Below are 17,534 nucleotides of genomic sequence, written 5' to 3'. Positions count from 1 at the left end.
CTTTCTTTTCGGGTACAAAAGATTCGCTAACAGCTGAATGCAATTTTTGTAGACATCACCGAAAGCTGAGAGGTATGTTCAGTTTGTGAAAACGTTTGCAACACCCGGAAGGAAGCATCATAGGCCCTACAGTAATGTATATATTCGTTATCAGCATCAAATTACGGGCCGTCTGTCCGTCTGTCTGCTGTAAACAATCCCCTGTCCGCAAAAATGAAGCTATCGACTTTGAGTTTAGCAGAAACATAGGAAATACTTGCACGCAGGTTGGTATTGGAAATGGGCCAAATCGGTCAGAGGACACGCTTACAATACCACGTAAAGTGAGAACAAAAGGAATAAAATATTTTTTTTTTTTGCTTATTACTCATAAACTATAGCAGGTAAATGTACAAAAACTTGAACATATATTCTATGGGCAATGCTGTGCCTATACAAAAATAGAAAAAATCAGCCACGCCCATCCAATGTTATAGAGTATGAAAATGTATTTCTTTTCTTTTTTAGCCTCTCTTATGATGAGTATAAAAGAATCGGTTCCAATCGAATATAATTTTCTTACATATTCAGTTTTTTTTAGGATTAACGGTAATGGGTGCTGAAGATTCGATCACAACCGAATATAATTTTCTTCCTTGTTTTTAGGAAGGTTGGAAACTTCTACTTCATGGGATAATATTCCATCTCATTTAGAGTTCGCCTATATGAAAAGTTGCTCAAAGAATTTAAGATTTTCCAACAAAATTTTTACGATAACACATCGAAAGAAAAAGTATTTGTGAGTTTTCGTGACTTACTTTCCGTTAATTCAAACAAAGTGATAATAAGAAAAAAAAAAATTTTTTTTACAACACGCTACATTAAATTCTTACGCGTCATGATTAAGTATATTTAGGTTTTGCATTGAAATTGAATTTTAAAATAATTGTTATATAATGCATATGAGAATACAAAATTAATTATTTTTTTAAATGTTCATATGTATATCGTACTTTGAATAATATTTGCAAAAGAATTAGTTAATCTTATTATTAATTATTGATGATTTGTAAAAAATTTTAAACAATATTTACAAAATATACGCGAGACCACTGCAAATAAAATGTAATCGAAAACAGGTAAAAAAAAAAATAAAATAAATTTTATAAATAAAATAAATTTTTTTTTTTCAAGTCATCTGAACTTTTGTAAATTGTATAAACGGGATTATAAACATGCAAATAAATTATTTTAAAAATCAATATCTAAAAAAATGACGTTTAAAAATAAAAATTGATTTTTTACTTATTCAGTATCAATATTTACACTATTAAAACTATATACATACACACATAAGACTGAATTAGTCGGCAACGTATGCCTTAGCCCTTATCAAGCCATCATTGTGAGAAAGCAAACAATACGACAGGATACGCTGTCGACTATACCGTCTTTAGTATATCTATTAATTTACAGTCTCTAAAAAGTATTACAATATTAACAATAATAAATAATTTTTAAAATAAAAAAAAAAAAAATCTAAAAAACTACATACGCAGTAACTTGACTGCCTATAGAAGTACATATTTTGCACTAAATTTTTTACAAAAAAAATATCTTTCTCTCTCTCTCTTTGTTGTCTTGTGTTTCTCTTATATTCATTTTTCAATTTTTAAGTGTCCCACTATCTGTCCCGTGGCCGTATTTACAAACTGTGCTTGCTGCACGAAATTCGCCAACGATGTAGGCAGATTTAGGACAGTCGTATCATGATGATTACCGGTTAGTGCTTTAAGTGTAACATTATTCGAATCAGTGGCTTGCGTTATGGTAATTGTATTGCCCGTCATATCTTGACTGGTCACTATTGTTGTCGGCAATTGCAAGTGCATTATTTGCGGTTGTTGTGGTAATTGCGTATGCAATTGTTGAGGTAATAATTGAATATGAGTTTGCTGCTGTTGTTGTGGCTGTGGTTGTGGCTGTTGCTGTTGTTGAGGCTGTTGTTGCTGCGGCTGCGGCTGTTGCTGTTGCTGCTGCTGCTGTACTGTTGGTTGCGTTTGTTGTCCTTGATAATCATTTTGATTGATTACGTTTTGATTTCCAGATCCATTTGCTGACGACGTTGTAGTTAATTTTTTATTCTAATAAATTTAAAAAATTTTTGTATATTAAATTTTCAAAACAAATTATTCAATTTTCATATCTCGTTACCTCTGCTTCAGTATTCGCTTTTTGATGATGTTGTTTGTGTTGCTCGTAATACGATTTAGATGCAAACGATTTATTACATATTTCACAGCAATATTTGATTGAAATCGCATTATCATAATGAGTTCTGAAAAGATATATAAAACAGATATTTTAACAATTACATGGCTCGCGAGAATTCTACGAAATTCTTATATTCAAGAAAATACTCAAGAATGAAATTTTTGTAACACCTCACAAGGTCGGGCTTCAACTGCAATAGGAAAATTTAAAATTGAGACAAAAATCTGAAGAGAAAGAATAAATAAGAGAATTATGTTCGGTCGGAATCGAAGCTTCTATACCCATCACCGTTACCCTAGAAAAAGACAAAAAAAAGTCAAAGAACTAAATTGTTATGCCCTATAAGATGGACCCGGGCGCGGCTAATTTTTCTATTTTCAAAATAATAGCTTTTGTCGCGAAGGCGTGTGAGCATTGTAGGCGCGTCCCTGGAAAGGTTTAGCTTCTAAAATCTTTTGACAAATTTGTAGGTTATGTAATTATTTCCGCTAACGTGAGAATGTTTACCATAAATACCATACCATACAGTTGCCAAGACAGACAAACGAATAGACGGACATGTTTATTAAGTACATTTCAAATTTGAAACTGGTTAAGAATTGGTATACTTTATGGGGTTTTTGAAGCTTGTTTCTACGCCTTATAAAGGTGTTGAAAAATAAGATTAAGTTTTGATGCATTATAATATCGAGTACGCGAGTTCAATTTTTTCCATTTTTATATAGTATCGCCGATAAAACATGCGTTCAAACTTTTATACATACAAACTAATTTTTTATTACACTTGAGAAGCAGAGGTGTTTTCAGTTTACAAGATGATGAGGGCATGTCCTGCGACCGATTTGACTCATTTTTAGTACAAACCTAAATGTAAGAACTTCCAATGTTTCTGGCCAATGTGGAGTCGGTAGCTTCATATTTGCGACCAGGACAACGTTTAAAACAGACGGACAGACACATAGACGAGCAGGCATGCGCCTTATGCTTCGGTGATGGGTATAAAAAGATTATCTTAGTAACGATGTCCTTTGGATTGGAGAATTTTGTGAATGACACCGACTCGTGAGGACTCATCCCAATTGGCTAGTGATACGAAAGGTGACACTGATTAGGAACGCAATTAGCGCCGCAATCGGAGCAAAGCATGCTTCGTGATACATGGTATTGTCACTTAACTGGCGTGAAAAACATCGATAAGAATACAAGCAGTGAATATCGTTGTCATATATGCAATAAAGTGTCAACTATCGAGAGAGCTCCGAAACGCTATACATACTTCAATTATAAATGTGATCGTAAATTTAAGTGTAGCATGTGTGCGAAAACTTTCAAAGGTTAGTTTTGCTTTCAATGCAATTTTTTCACATTTCGGTGCATACGGTCGAGGCGTTGCACATTTGTCCCAATTTGCCCAATGATTTTTGCGTCCAGTGCGAATATGTATGACCATCGACCATGTAAGTAGTTTAGCTCCTTCCCCACTTAGGAATCCGCAGATAATAATAAATTAGTTTTATATTTATTTATTCCTACGATTAGTGCGAGGAAGTCGTGTTGCGGTTTTAACATAAAAATCTATGGCAATCTAATAATTGTCGCCTAATCGACCCTTACTAACCCGAATCCGAAAGTGACCATTTAATTATACCCTACATGGGGTACAATTTTGTGTGGACATACCTAACAACCAGAAGGGCTTAAGACAAAACTTTGATTATACCGATGCAAACAGAACCATTTGCCGGATACATTAAAGAAAGTAAATTATATTTTCTAAATTTGGATGAAGGCAGCTGATGCTTGGAACATCCTCCAATCAAAAAGTATCGAAAGTATGGGTTTGCACAAAAATGTGAGTGCTGTTAGGATAATTATACTACGCGAAATGGTGCAGGGTATCCAATGGTCCGTCTTGCCCGTCTATAATATTCCGTTTTTGTTTTTAATTATTCTTTGTGTTGGACTTAGAGAAATTTCGCGAAGATTTCGCTTACGTTTAACCTGTGCAAAAAAAAACTGTATACAAGTAAAGCAGACTAAGTAAATATGACTTTCGATTTCATATTAATTAAAGAATCACTCAGTCACTAAAAAAATGTTAGTTATTAAAGAATTCCAAATACACTGCAAACGTAACTAATTTCTTTGTCGTTTTATGATATACTTACTTTCTATGCTTACTGAGATTGTCTTTGCGTGAAAATGGTTTTTGACATAAATCACAGCTAAACATTTTCTTGCCCGTATGCGAGATCAAATGGCGATGTAAATGCTCTTTGCGACTGAACGCTTTATTACATCCCGTTTCTGTACATTTAAATGGACGTACGCCTGCGTGTAACTTGAAATGCTGGGTTAAATGTTCCTTCTTCTTAAAAGCGCGATGACAAGTCGGGCATTCTAAACTATTCGAATTTTGGGCCGAAACAGATTGCGATGTAGTTTTAGTCGCGGTTGTTGTTGTTGAACTGGTAGTTGAGTTTGTTGCTGAAGGCGTTGTTGTGGTCGTCGTTCCAACTAATTTAATTTGATTAGTACTGGTTGGTGTTGTTGTCGTAGGTGTGATATTTTTTATCACATATTTGGCTGACGCAGGTGTCGAAGCAGGATTTGCGTCAACTGCCGCCTCGGGCTGCGTCTTATGCGGCATAGTTGATGATATTTCAGATTTTTGCGTCTTCTTAATAATCACTTTTTTAGTTGGAGAGATTCTTAGTGTTGTCGTCGATTGATGAACATTTGATGCAGTGGGTTGTTCATTAGGAGACGATGTAGGTTGCGTTATTTGTAAGGGATAGAATTTTGTATTAAATTCTTGGCTAGAACTTGCTGACGTTGTACTGTTGGCCGATGTTTGCAATGTCGCGAATGTGTTCGTTTGGATTTGAGTAATTTGAGCTTTGCTTGCAGATTGTTCTTGTAATGTTTTATTATGCATTGGCTGAGCCGTTTGAGCACTGATGCGACTGATCGTGATATTTTGTTTATTTAAAATGGGCAATTTTCTTGAATTCGTGTTTCCCTGTTGTTGTTGTTGTTGTTGCGACGTCAATTTTGCTACGTTCGTAACTTGTGGTTCATCACTTACGACCGTTTTTGGTGGTATGCGCTGCACAGTTATGCCGCCATGTTGGGTTGATAGAGTAGCAATATTTTGCTGTTGCGATTGTTGTTGCTGCTGTTGCTGCTGCTGCTGTTGTTGTTGTTGTTGCGATTTTAATTTCTGTTGCTGTTTTTGTTGCACTTGTGACAGAATTTGTTGCGAAAATTCATTAGTCGGTTGTATTTCGATAGTATTGCTACCAGGTTGCTGTATAATTTTATATTTTTGCCGTTTTAAAACTGTAAAAGAATTCGAGAGATTTTCTTTCTTTTCCGGCGTTGTTGAAATTGACTTAGTCGCATCCACTTCATTTTCATTAGTAAAATTAGTATTATTGCCAGCGTTTACGATTTGTTGAGCTGTAATTTGTACATTCTTAGATAATTTGGCTGGCTGTTTGATTTGATATTGCTGTTGTTGTTGTTGTTGTTGTTGTTGTTTTGGCTGAGGTTGTGATGTCGACGTAGATAATGGTAGTGATGTTGATTGTTGTTGTGATTGTGGTTGTTGGGTGATTTGATGCTGTTGTTGTTGTTGAGCTAACTGTTGGACAACTCGCGTCGGTCCTATCGACGGTGTAGTTTGAATTTGAATTTGTTGCTGTTGTTGTTGCTGTGGTTGGTTTATCTGTGTGGGTATGGTATGGTTTTGATTCAGAGTAGTTACAGTGGCAGCTTGAAATGTTGGTGCTGACGTTAATGTTTGTGGTGTTAGTTGCAATGTAGCTGGTATAGAGGTGGGAGCTAATTGCATTATTGGTTGACCATCAGCGGTGGCTATTTGCGGTTGCAACTGTTCGTTTAAAAAAAAATAAAAATTTCACACAATTTGCTTTCAAGAATCTGTAAACTCGAACTCACCTTCATTTGTAATTGATAGGTAGTAGGTAAAAGGAAATTTTTAGCATCAATGTGGGCCACAAATTGTTGATCAGTATTCTCGTCTTTTATGGTAATAGGTAGAAAACACTTATTGGGCGAAAATATCGTTGAACTTGTTGTAGACGCACTAGTTAAAGCTGGACTTTGAAGTACCGCACTAAGAGCTTGTGTTTGTGTTTGAGGCTGCAGTAGAGGTGCTAAATTCGATAATAATGCTGCTGCGGTCGCATTTACCTGCTGTTGCTGTTGCTGTTGATGATGTGGTTGGTTTGATGTTGTCAACGCGTGTTGAGTTAATGTTGGCTGCAATTGCAATTGTATTTGAGGTCCTGTCGTCCCCGAAGAGGTCTGCGCAGTCGCCAGTTGAGGCAACGTAGCGGATATAGTCTGCGTACCATGCGGTGGTGTAAATATCAAATTTAATTTTGGTTTTTTATTTTTTGTCGGACTTAGTTCGTTCATATCATTGGCATTGCAGATGTTTGTTACGGCTGTACTCGAGCTATTGTCAGCCATGTTATTCTGCAACAGAGCATTTGTAGTGTTAGCAATGGGTGCTAAGGCAGTTGCAGGTGCCGTAATTGTAATTTGTTGCGGCTGTAATTGAGATGTTAATAATTGCAATTGTTGCTGCAGTTGTTGCTGTTGTATTTGCTGCTGCAACTGTTGCTGCAATTGCTGCTGTAGATGCTGAATTTGAAACTGTTCTTGTTGTTGTTGTTGCTGTTGCTGTTTTTTTGATAATGGCGTGACTTTAAGGTTGGGTTTCATTTTCAGAAATTCCTCTAAGGAACTAAAATTGCCACGAAAATTTTATACGTAACTTATTGAATATGTTATTAACAACTAAGAAATTTAAATATTTAGATGATACGATTACAAACAAGCAATTCTAAACCAAATTAATTCTATTTCGAGCAAGGTTTAAAAAATTTTTTAACAAACTTACCTGTTTTTTAATTCTTTTTCCTTATTATTTAAGCACTGTTGCTGCAATTGCGGTTGCTCTTGTTGTTGAGATTGACTTGCAACGTTATCAACTGTTACTGAACATTGAGAAATTACTGGCTTTTCAACCTATATTTAATTAGATTAATGTTAGGCGATTTTTTGATACATAATAAGAATAAATATGCTTTTACTAATTCTATTGAATACCTGCATTCCCACAACTTGCATGATCGAATTCAAAAATTCATTATTAACTTGCAATTGGCCATTAGGAGCAGACGCTGTTATAGATATCGGCACCATTGAAGAATTTATATTTTGATTTGAGTTTTGTATGGTAATTACAGGTTGCTGCTGTTGGACAACATTTGGCGTACTGATGCTAATAGTATTGATCGATGGGGTCGTTTCTTCTGCGGAACTTTGATTCTTATTATTATTTTCATTTTTAGCTGCCAGTTTTTCACTAAAATTCTGTCCTGTTGCCGCATTGAGCCAGCTAGTTAACTTGGTTTGTGAGTTTCGACAAATATTTCGAAATTCGATAAATGTTTCCACATGTTGAGCGCATTGAGGACATAATACTTTAGGTAAACGATCCTTCTCATCAACCTATCAAAAGATTTTCATATTAAAATTATTGATTACGAAATGAAAAAATAATACTTACATTGATTGGCAAGCATTCAGCAATTTTATTGCATAAATTTTTACTTTTTCCCTCCGCCGAAAAGATGTCAATTCTCTGATCAGAGCTTGATGTACAAACGCGGCACAAGTCGTAGAATATTACACTACGTAAATTTGACATTTTTCTGACACAAACAAAACCTTTCTAATAATTTCCTTTTATTTTTATTAATTAATATTAGACATTGTAAGAGAAGTCTTATTGCTTATAGTATTTATTGCGTTGAAAGTTTTCGCATTTTCTGCGCGACTTATTAGCCCCTTATTATTGTGGATCATTCTTATTTTTCCTTAACTTTTCTTCAAAATTGTTTAGTTTTCCTTTTAAAACCATCTTTATTTGTTTATATACAAAATTTATTAACTTTGGCTGGTAGTAAATACAAAATACAACAAAAAAAATCATTCATATAAGCACAATAACACAAATTATTTTTGACGCTTGTAACTAATAGTAGCATAAAGAAGAAATCTTATTATCAACCATGCAAATGCGCCGCACTCATAATAAAGGTTCGGATTGAAGTGGGCATTTTTACATCGTCTATACACCAACGCAATGGCATATATATTATTTATTGTTTTTAATATTAAAAGAAAAAAGGATATATACTATATAGGATGGAAATAAACCGTATTTACAGGAAAATGTAAACTAAAACGTGTGGTTTTAGAAACTAAAATATAGGAAATAACAATTTTCTTTATCTTCATATTCTGCTTAAATTTTTGTAACAATTTCAACTATAAACTAAATGGTCTTTATTGCTTTTTTTTGATTTCTTACAAAATCTTACATGATATAAAGCAAAATTGCAAACCAAATAATTGAAAAAAATTGACATTAGTATAAAATAAATATAAATTAGATAAATAAATTTAAAGGCAACGATCAACAATTCTTCTTGTGCTTTTTTTTTTTTATTTTGCTGTCAATTTGATGTCAATTTGGTTGCGTCTCGTTTCACGCTTAATTTATAAACACAACAATTTGGTTGCGTAATACCATAATCAGCTGTTTTCCCAAGAAAAAAATATAATAAATTCCTATAAGTGTATATATACATCATGTAAACATTTTTATACGAGCGGATGAAAAATAAAATTACAACAATGGAGGATTTTTTCTTCTAGTAAGAAATTAATGTCTTTTACTTTAGCTAGTGTGAAGTATTTATAGCGACTTAGGTGAAAAAGCTTGTTACTAATGCCCATAATAGAGCACTAATTTACCACAAAAATAAACCGGCATGGTTGATTAGACATTTCATATCTGTGGTGAATTACTTTGCTATGTCTTATATATAAGCGCAGCTGGAGAGCAACAGTTGTAGAATTTATATATAGTAATTCTCGTTAGCCATTCCACAAATTCTTTTTTCGTACATTTAGTTTGGTATCCAATCACGTGTGATAACTTTCATATGTATTTCACCTTGTGCAAAATTTACAACGGCACTAACATATTGATACAATTATTATTAAGACCTCTACGTCGACGTTTTTTATGATCACTAATTAAATCGCATCGCGTTTTGCGGAATTTGTGATCTGAACTTCTTTAAAGTTACGCCTATTTACTTTTGAGGACTTTAAATGAAACTCGTCTGACTTTTTATTCGCGTTAAAAATTAACAAAATACTGTAGAGTATGAAGAAAAAGTAGTAACAAGTTCATATTACAAATTTTTACCTCTGGCAATGTCATCATACATTTACTACATCACTATGGATAGGAAATGTGTTTGGCTTTTGGCAACTTTAATTTCTCCAAAAGTGTAGACAAAAAGGTTTCGTTCATGAGAAACTTGTACTGCGCCGTCAATTAAGTGAAAATTATCAAGAGTTTCTAACATATTTAAAAAGGAAAAGAATTTGCATTTACAAAACTATGGGTTCGCGAAACGAAAGCCGTATTTATGTGGGAAATTTACCGCCGGACATACGAACCAAAGATATACAGGATTTATTCCATAAATTTGGTAAAGTAACATTTGTCGATCTAAAAAACCGGCGTGGGCCGCCATTTGCATTTGTCGAATTTGAGGATGCAAGGTAAGGTACATTTTATTAGCAGTTTTTTGCTTGCAAATACAATGCAATGTTTATTTTAATACACAAATCAAAGAGATGCTGATGATGCTGTAAAGGCAAGAGACGGTTATGATTATGATGGCTATCGACTAAGAGTGGAGTTTCCGCGGGGTGGCGGACGTAACGAGCATCGAAATAATCGTGGCAATGAGCGTGGTAATCAGCGAGAAGGTGGTAGAGGCGGCGGTGGTCGTGGCCCGCCAACTAAACGTTCACAATACCGTGTGCTAGTTACTGGTTTGCCATCTTCAGGCTCATGGCAGGATTTAAAAGATCATATGCGCGAAGCAGGCGATGTATGTTTTGCAGATACTTATAAAGATGGTACAGGGGTTGTGGAATTTTTGCGTCATGAGGATATGAAATACGCTATTAAAAAGTTAGACGATTCCAGATTTAGATCGCACGAGGTAAGCATAATTTAAATGATTATAAGACAGATTCGAAAAGAACAAATTTTTTTTACCCACAACTGAGTGAGTTTGGCCATACTGATTCAGTTTAAACATTTGTGCAAGCCTGCGTATATTGTCGTAAACACGATAAAAAAAAAAGTTGATACTTGGCACATAAATTCGTTATTAAAGGCCACAAATTCGAATAGAAAACGGCTATGATCACCTGGTAACAGGAACTCATGGAAAATCGGAAACTTCAGGACAAACAGTTCCACAATCAGATTCCCCTCTGCTGGGAAAAGTGCATATTGTTTTGTCGTTTCTCCGTTTTTAAAAAAGACGAAATTCCGACTGTCAGTTAACCTGTCTTTTGTTCGAATTTCCTGTTGCTAAAGATTTTTTCCTTCATAGCACCAACATTGTGTATTATGTGTAGTGTACTCGTAAACACAGTGGGTAGTAGGTATCTTAAACAAATATAGCTTCCTTTCTTTGTCTTTGAAACGTTCGTAAATTCGATTTTACATTTATAGGGTGAAGTGGGTTACATACGAGTCCGTGAGGATTGCGGAGACGGTGAACGTGGTGGCAGCGGTGGCGGCCGTGGGGATTTCGGTCGCGGGAGGTATGATTTGTAATTTTTCAATATTACCAGTAAATAAAATTTTTATCATTTTTCAGATCTCGGTCGCGTTCTTTTTCACCACGTCCTCGAAGGCGTGGAACTCCTACATATTCACCAGTCCGTCGGCAAACGTTTTCAAGGTCACGTTCTCGTTCCAATTTTTAAACTCAACCGATACTAAAAACTTTTTAAACATCAGTATGCAATCCCTACTTCTTCACACTTCTTCCTTGCCCTAAAATGAAACAATTCAGTTTAACGCAACAGCATATTATTGTGTTGCTTCTCACGGGCAACATTAAAGCATTTTTCTAAAATATTTCCCAAAGTATACATAACCAACTGAGTAAGGCTTTAACACACAGGCACACGTCTAAAACATCTCAACAAAGAACTTTCCAATTTCGTGTTTTCGATTTTGATTTTTAGCGCAGTTTTAAGTTTATTTTTTTTTACTATCCGTATTCAACATTATAAGTAAGAGAGAGTTTTACAATAACGCTATTTAAAATCTAGAGAAAAAAACAAATGGTATTCTAACAATTTTTATTTTTTGCAGATTTTTCTCGGGTTTTTGAGTAAATACAATTTTTGTGTTTTTTAAGTTTAACCTGCAAATATGATTTGAACCGTAATATCAAGACAGAAACATTTTTCCTTAATCCTTATTTTATTACTATTTTTTTTTTTTTTTTTTTTTTTCAATTAATCCACACAATAATAATTTTTACAAACTTAATAAATAATTCACTACCATGTAAACGATTTATTAATAATTTATAAATTTTTTTCTTTATTTTCACTGGACTGGAATAATGAATGGAAATGTTATGCATTTGGAGAGGGAGAGGAAAGGATTGGAGGAGGATTAAGAGGAAGGATCGAGGTGGAAAATGTGCAATAAGGAATTTATTTTAAAAGGAAATAAAAAAAAAGAAATGATAAAAGGATTTAAAGTTGGATAACCAGGCAAAGGCACAGGCAAAGGATTCAAAGGAATTTGCAAATTTTTTTTAAATAACTTGAGGAAATTTTGCTGGAAAACCTGGAGCACAGTAAACTAACTATCATTATTGAAAAAGAATAGTAGAATTCAAGGATTTTCGAGACACGCTACAATGAACGGACCAATGACCTTTACTTTAAACGTTTCATGGAAATTTATGTGTGTTGTTTAGGACGACGAGGGAGGAGGATTATTCGGATTATGTATGTATAATGTACAATTTTCTTCGCTTATGCAGTCTCGTTTTCTTTCCGCCAATTGCTTTCGGATTTGAAGCTATTATCATCAACTCAATGTTGGATTCCATATTCACAACGCTTTTTCGGACCTTCATGGGTCGCTCTATTATTTCAGGAGAGTTTTACTCAAAAAAAACATTCTCACTCTTAATCTGGATTTTCGCATTAATCGCTCCACTTCTAATGGACCTGCCTTATCCAACTATGTAATTAGGATTTGATCATATTTAAGAGAAAAAAAAAAGAAAAACTTTTCAAGGTATCTCAACGAATCCTTCGCCAATTTCATTTCGGACTTTGGTATGTTTATGTTGTTATTGAACACATTTTTCATTTTTTTTTTTTAAGTTTATAATATATATAATCTTTTACTATTCATTTCCTCTCACATGATTTTTTTATTTCGTTTCTTCTGCTTGCATGTGAATTGCGATAGTATATATTCCGTTAATAATCAAAGTTTTATATATATTTCAAATAAATGTAATTTTATTTCAAATAAACAATCGCCTTAGTAAAAGCAACATTTTATTATATTTTCCTTTGAAAGGTAAATATCTGTTAAGAACAACAAACAAGTGAAAACAGTTAGCCCTGCTAAGTACCTTGTATCACATTGTCTTAACACAATTCTTATTTTTGCCATAAATTTTCGTGTAAATCCTTATATATAATAGGATATAAAAATAAGCGTGGGCGGTCCAAGTTTGGTATAGTGAATTTTTTTTATCTTAAACTACAATTATGGGTTAAGGTTCATCATAATATATTAAAATTTAGACCGATTCCCGAAGTGTGAGGGGTGTACTCATTTTGTCAAAATGTTTGCAAAGGCCAGCATCAGAAACTCTTCAAAGTATACGTATTTCTTGATCAGCATCAAATTCTAAATCGTTTTAAGCATGTTCGTCTATGTTATGGCTTGTCACAAAAATGAAGCTATCAACATCATGTTGGAAATTCTTCCACGCAGATTGGTATTGAAAAGTGGGCCAAATCGATCTATAATACCACGTAAATCGACAATACCTCTATTTTTCAAAAGGAATAAAAAATTGGATTTTTTCTTCATTACTCGTAAACAATGGCAGATAAATGCAAAAAAAATTTGGACGGGCGATGCTGTAGTACCTGGACAATTATAGAAAAAAATGGGTCTAGCCTACCCAATATTACAAAGTATCAAAATTTAATTTTTTTTTTCAATACCTTTACGAGGCGCAGAAACAATCTTCAAAAACCCCATAAAGTATATGAATTCTAGGCTAGTTTGAAATTTGGAATGCCCTTAAATATGTCGGCCTTTTCGTCTGTCTGTTTGCGTCTCTCTGAAGTATTTGCGGCAAACAATCTCCCGTTAGCGAAGATAAAGATATCGCCTGCAAATTTCCAAAAGAATATGGAAATGACATAAACCTATCGAAGGACACGCATATTTTGAAAATGGAAAAAATCAACCGTCCCCATCTACATATTATAGAGCATGAAAATTTACTTCTTTCACTTTTTTTGATTCTTTTAGATAACCATGACGGGTATAAACAAAAAAGATTCGATCACAATCGAATATAATTTTTTTAGTCCTTTTTTTTTTTCTTTTTGCTAATCCTAGTTTTTGCCGACCCACTTTTAATTTGGAAGCCTCCATGAAATAAGGTTTTTATATGAAAGCTTTCTGATTTCAAAATTGATATTCATATACGTATACACATATGCACAGCTTCCTATATCCAGTCTTCTCATCATTTGAAGCGGTAGGTTTTCCTCCATTCTTAATACATTATGATGACGAGCTTTCCTATTTTCTTTTTACGACATTTTTCCAGTCTTCGGAGCCGTCGCCCTTGTCACTTATTCGCTCTTCATCTATGTTAAGTCTTTACACTTTTTTGAAGATTTTCTACATTATTTCCTCCTTTGCTATCTCATCAATAGAATCGGTAGTTATCGAAGAATGAGGGCACGCTCATTTAGGTATAATATATGCGACACCTAAAAGAAAGCTTCAGCGACCTTATAAAGTATATAATTGAAATTCGAAATCGAATAAGCAATGTCTGTCCGTCTGCGTGTGGTGTGTTTTTGACAGTCCCCTGGTCGCAAAAACGAAGATATCGACTTTAAATTTGATAGCGACATTGGAAGTTTCTGCATATGGATTCGTATTGAAAATGGGCCAGATGGGTCGAAGCATATGTCCGCTGTAAAGAGTAAAGTTAACGTAACTCGCTTTCTCTTAGCAAAAATTTATGGGTCCGCGTTCGTTATTCACAAATTCTAAATGATAGAAGGCGGAAATATTTTCCTACTATTTATGTGCAAAAATGGGAAAAATCCCCCACGCTCACACGCTCTGTTATAAGCAATTAAATTTTCTTTTTTTTTCATTTTTTTGAGGTTTTTCGCTTATTAATGATAAGGCAAAGAAGACAAATTATTAAAAGTTACTGTGTACTTTCTTCTAATGAAGATATATAGTAACTGCCTAAAAATTGTTAATTCTATGATAAAATAAATATACGGTGGACGCGGCAGATTGGTGGATTAATTTTTTCTTGGTAAAACCAGCGATGTAGTTATCAAATAAAAGAACTTGGAGAGCAGAAGGCGGCAAGGCAAATGTGTCAATTCTAAATTAGTTATGGCGGGCGTAATGATGTGGTGGATAGATTTTTTCTTTATAATACTCAGCTCAAAAGAAATTATAGTGTCAAGCAGTAGAGTTATCTTACTCGCTTGATGTACCCTGTATCACAAGTGATGTAGGGTATAAAAAGAACGTGGGATATACACGCAAAACTAGCAAGACATTAATCAAATATGGTTTAAAGGCTCAATAAAAAACTTTGTGTTTACATTGGGCCTTTTTTATGCACTTTCAGCGCATTTTTGATTGTTAATTTGCTGAATTGAAAAAGAAGAAGAAAATTATTGCTATTTTAATATTTTTAGACTAAAAGAAAAAAGTTGAGCACTGTAGCATAGGCTATCGACATCAAATTGAACGGAGAAGAAGAAGAATTGAGTTAAAACGAAACAAATTGTCATTTGCATTCAAGAATTTAATTAAGAAATTTCTTCTAAATTTGGTCTAAACAAAGAAATAATTTAATTTACACTTTTATAACGAAAGTCCCCAGACGAGGGCATATTTCACAAATCGAAAAATGTCGAGTGTTTGCGCACAAAATCAAAAGGCCGCTAATAAGTTCGAAGATAATTTTCCCTATCCAGCTTGCTGGCAAGATAATGTGCGCATGGGATTCCTTTTATCGACCTTCAGAGAGCGGACTGTTAATCCAGAAAGTTTTGATTCCAAATTACAATTCTGGACAAATCTAATACGAGATTATTGTGAGTATAAAGGAGATGCTAATTTCAATAAAGAAGAATTGAAAATTCGTTTTACAAGAAATGGCCATGTGCCTGCTTGTTTGGACACAGTTTTATCGAATATGCTGCAGCTGAAGATTATTTGTGCCAGTGAAGATTACAAATTAAATATAAATTCCAACTGGACTGAATGGGCTCTTCACAATTTTATAAAGGGGCCATTTCTATGGGTTTACGGAACATTAAAATTTTGGCTCAACCCTAATGAAATGACTGCCGATACGCATCGAATCGAATACGTCCATATGGATGTCTTAAGGAAATTTTGTATGCAAGTGTATGAGCTATTGCAAAAATCTCCATTCAAAGGAACAGTACAACCTTATGAAGTATTTATTGAAGAAGTGTTAAGGGTAATGACCATTTCCGAAAATTGTATTAAAATGTGCGCTCAAACGTTGCACTATGAGCGTAAAATTGACTTGTTATATAAATTGGGGGACAGTGAAAATCGTATACAACTGATTAAAGTACCTATGGAAAATGAACCCGTTACCGGAATAAACGAAAACGATATAGTTATACATAAGATGAAAGCTGTACGAATGACCTTAATGGAGCAACTACGAGATATTGAAGTAAAAATTGAAGAGATCAAATCGAGCATTCGTAAATATCTTAAGGAAAACAATCGACGAATGGCAAAACCTTTACTTCAAAAGAAACATTTGCTGGAAAATACCCACAAAAAGCAGAGCCTCGCTTTACAGAATATTGAGACGCTTTTACTAAGTGTTGAAGAAGCAAAGCATAACGGCATCATCCTAGATGCTTATAAAAGCGGATCGAAGGCTTTGCAAAATATTTTTGATACTTCAAATTTGAATAATGACACCGTAACAGATATTGTTGCTGATGTCAATGAAACAATTGAAACACATAAAGAAATCGGGGATATACTTGCTGATACGAATCTCAATGTGTCCGATTCATATGATGACAATGATTTGGAACGTGAACTTGCTCAAATCACCGGCGAGAATGTTGAAACTGAAACAAAAATTGATAAAACAATCGCATATGAAAAATCGGTGCTAACAGATGACCAGCTTATAAATATGTTAGAAGAATTAGAAGTGGAACAAAAAAGTCCCGGAGAAACAGAAAGATCACAACAGCTAAAAAGTTAGATTAGCTTTAAAATTTATTGCCACCAATCAATTATGTATTCGTTTTCTTATGTGTTTTCTGTTCAAATACTTAAACAAAATCTTAATAATTAATTTTTGTATATTAGAACCATCTAGGAAGCCGAAAGGTGATAAAATTCCAATATTGCTGCATGCATTTGCATTGATAAGCATTGATAATGATGTGTGTGTGTTTACGAAAACAGAAAAAAGTCTTCCTATTTGTATTTCAAGGAACAATAGACTTTGACACAATAATGCAAAGTTATCCATCCATCCATCGTGTTTAGCATGCGGTCTGTGTGCAGTATGAAGTATTGCAAATACCGTATGAATAAAAGTGCAAGAAAATTTTGCTGCACTGTACCGGTATTATATCATCGTGTCGAACGCTGCGGCCTGAAGATGCAATTTAATAATAATTATGAGTTGGGCGTACCGTTTTCACCAAATCTAACATTTTTATACAACTGAGAAAACTGTTATTGTTATTTTTATGTTATGCTTACTTAACTATAACTTACAAATTGGAAAGAAGTTTCTTCCATTGGTTTTATAGAATTAAAGAAAATATTAAAAAAATTCTCACCCAGAAATTGTAATTTTTAGTTTGTTTATATTTGAGGATGAAGTTTTTTACGCAAACGACAGATCCCTAAAAATGGGCAAAAACTAGTCAGAATGTGTTTGTTATTTTTAGACTAATAAAATAAATTCTCTAGACTAAAAAGGAAAAAAACACTTGAGTACTAGCAGCACAAGCTATCGGCT

At 33.9% G+C, this 17,534-nt stretch overlaps 3 protein-coding genes across 3 annotated transcripts; 2 read left to right on the top strand and 1 right to left on the bottom strand.

The window, feature by feature from the left end:
• Positions 1-1,134: 1,134 nt before the first annotated feature.
• LOC119639984 (putative uncharacterized protein DDB_G0271606) lies at positions 1,135-8,208 on the bottom strand. The gene is made up of 7 exons (XM_038037742.1): positions 7,859-8,208; positions 7,396-7,800; positions 7,187-7,314; positions 6,217-7,030; positions 4,422-6,148; positions 2,194-2,317; positions 1,135-2,123 (listed from the first exon to the last, which is right to left on the bottom strand). Exons 1-7 carry the CDS (start codon positions 7,997-7,999, stop codon positions 1,638-1,640), a joined length of 3,825 nt encoding a protein of 1,274 aa, XP_037893670.1. The 5' UTR covers positions 8,000-8,208; the 3' UTR covers positions 1,135-1,637.
• A 1,444-nt stretch (positions 8,209-9,652) lies between these two features.
• On the top strand, positions 9,653-11,231 carry LOC119640001 (probable splicing factor, arginine/serine-rich 3). The gene is made up of 4 exons (XM_038037776.1): positions 9,653-9,933; positions 10,007-10,382; positions 10,904-10,995; positions 11,052-11,231. Exons 1-4 carry the CDS (start codon positions 9,770-9,772, stop codon positions 11,158-11,160), a joined length of 741 nt encoding a protein of 246 aa, XP_037893704.1. The 5' UTR covers positions 9,653-9,769; the 3' UTR covers positions 11,161-11,231.
• Positions 11,232-15,286: 4,055 nt separating this feature from the next.
• On the top strand, positions 15,287-17,104 carry LOC119639910 (charged multivesicular body protein 7-like). The gene is made up of 2 exons (XM_038037621.1): positions 15,287-16,758; positions 16,871-17,104. Exons 1-2 carry the CDS (start codon positions 15,408-15,410, stop codon positions 17,011-17,013), a joined length of 1,494 nt encoding a protein of 497 aa, XP_037893549.1. The 5' UTR covers positions 15,287-15,407; the 3' UTR covers positions 17,014-17,104.
• The last annotated feature ends 430 nt before the right edge of the window (positions 17,105-17,534 follow it).

Source organism: Glossina fuscipes, unplaced genomic scaffold (assembly GCF_014805625.2).
Source record: "Glossina fuscipes isolate IAEA_lab_2018 unplaced genomic scaffold, Yale_Gfus_2 114, whole genome shotgun sequence".
Classification (NCBI taxonomy): Eukaryota; Metazoa; Arthropoda; class Insecta; order Diptera; family Glossinidae; genus Glossina; species Glossina fuscipes.
Note: the sequence above shows the minus strand (reverse complement) of the source record. Positions and strands in the feature narration are given on the sequence as shown.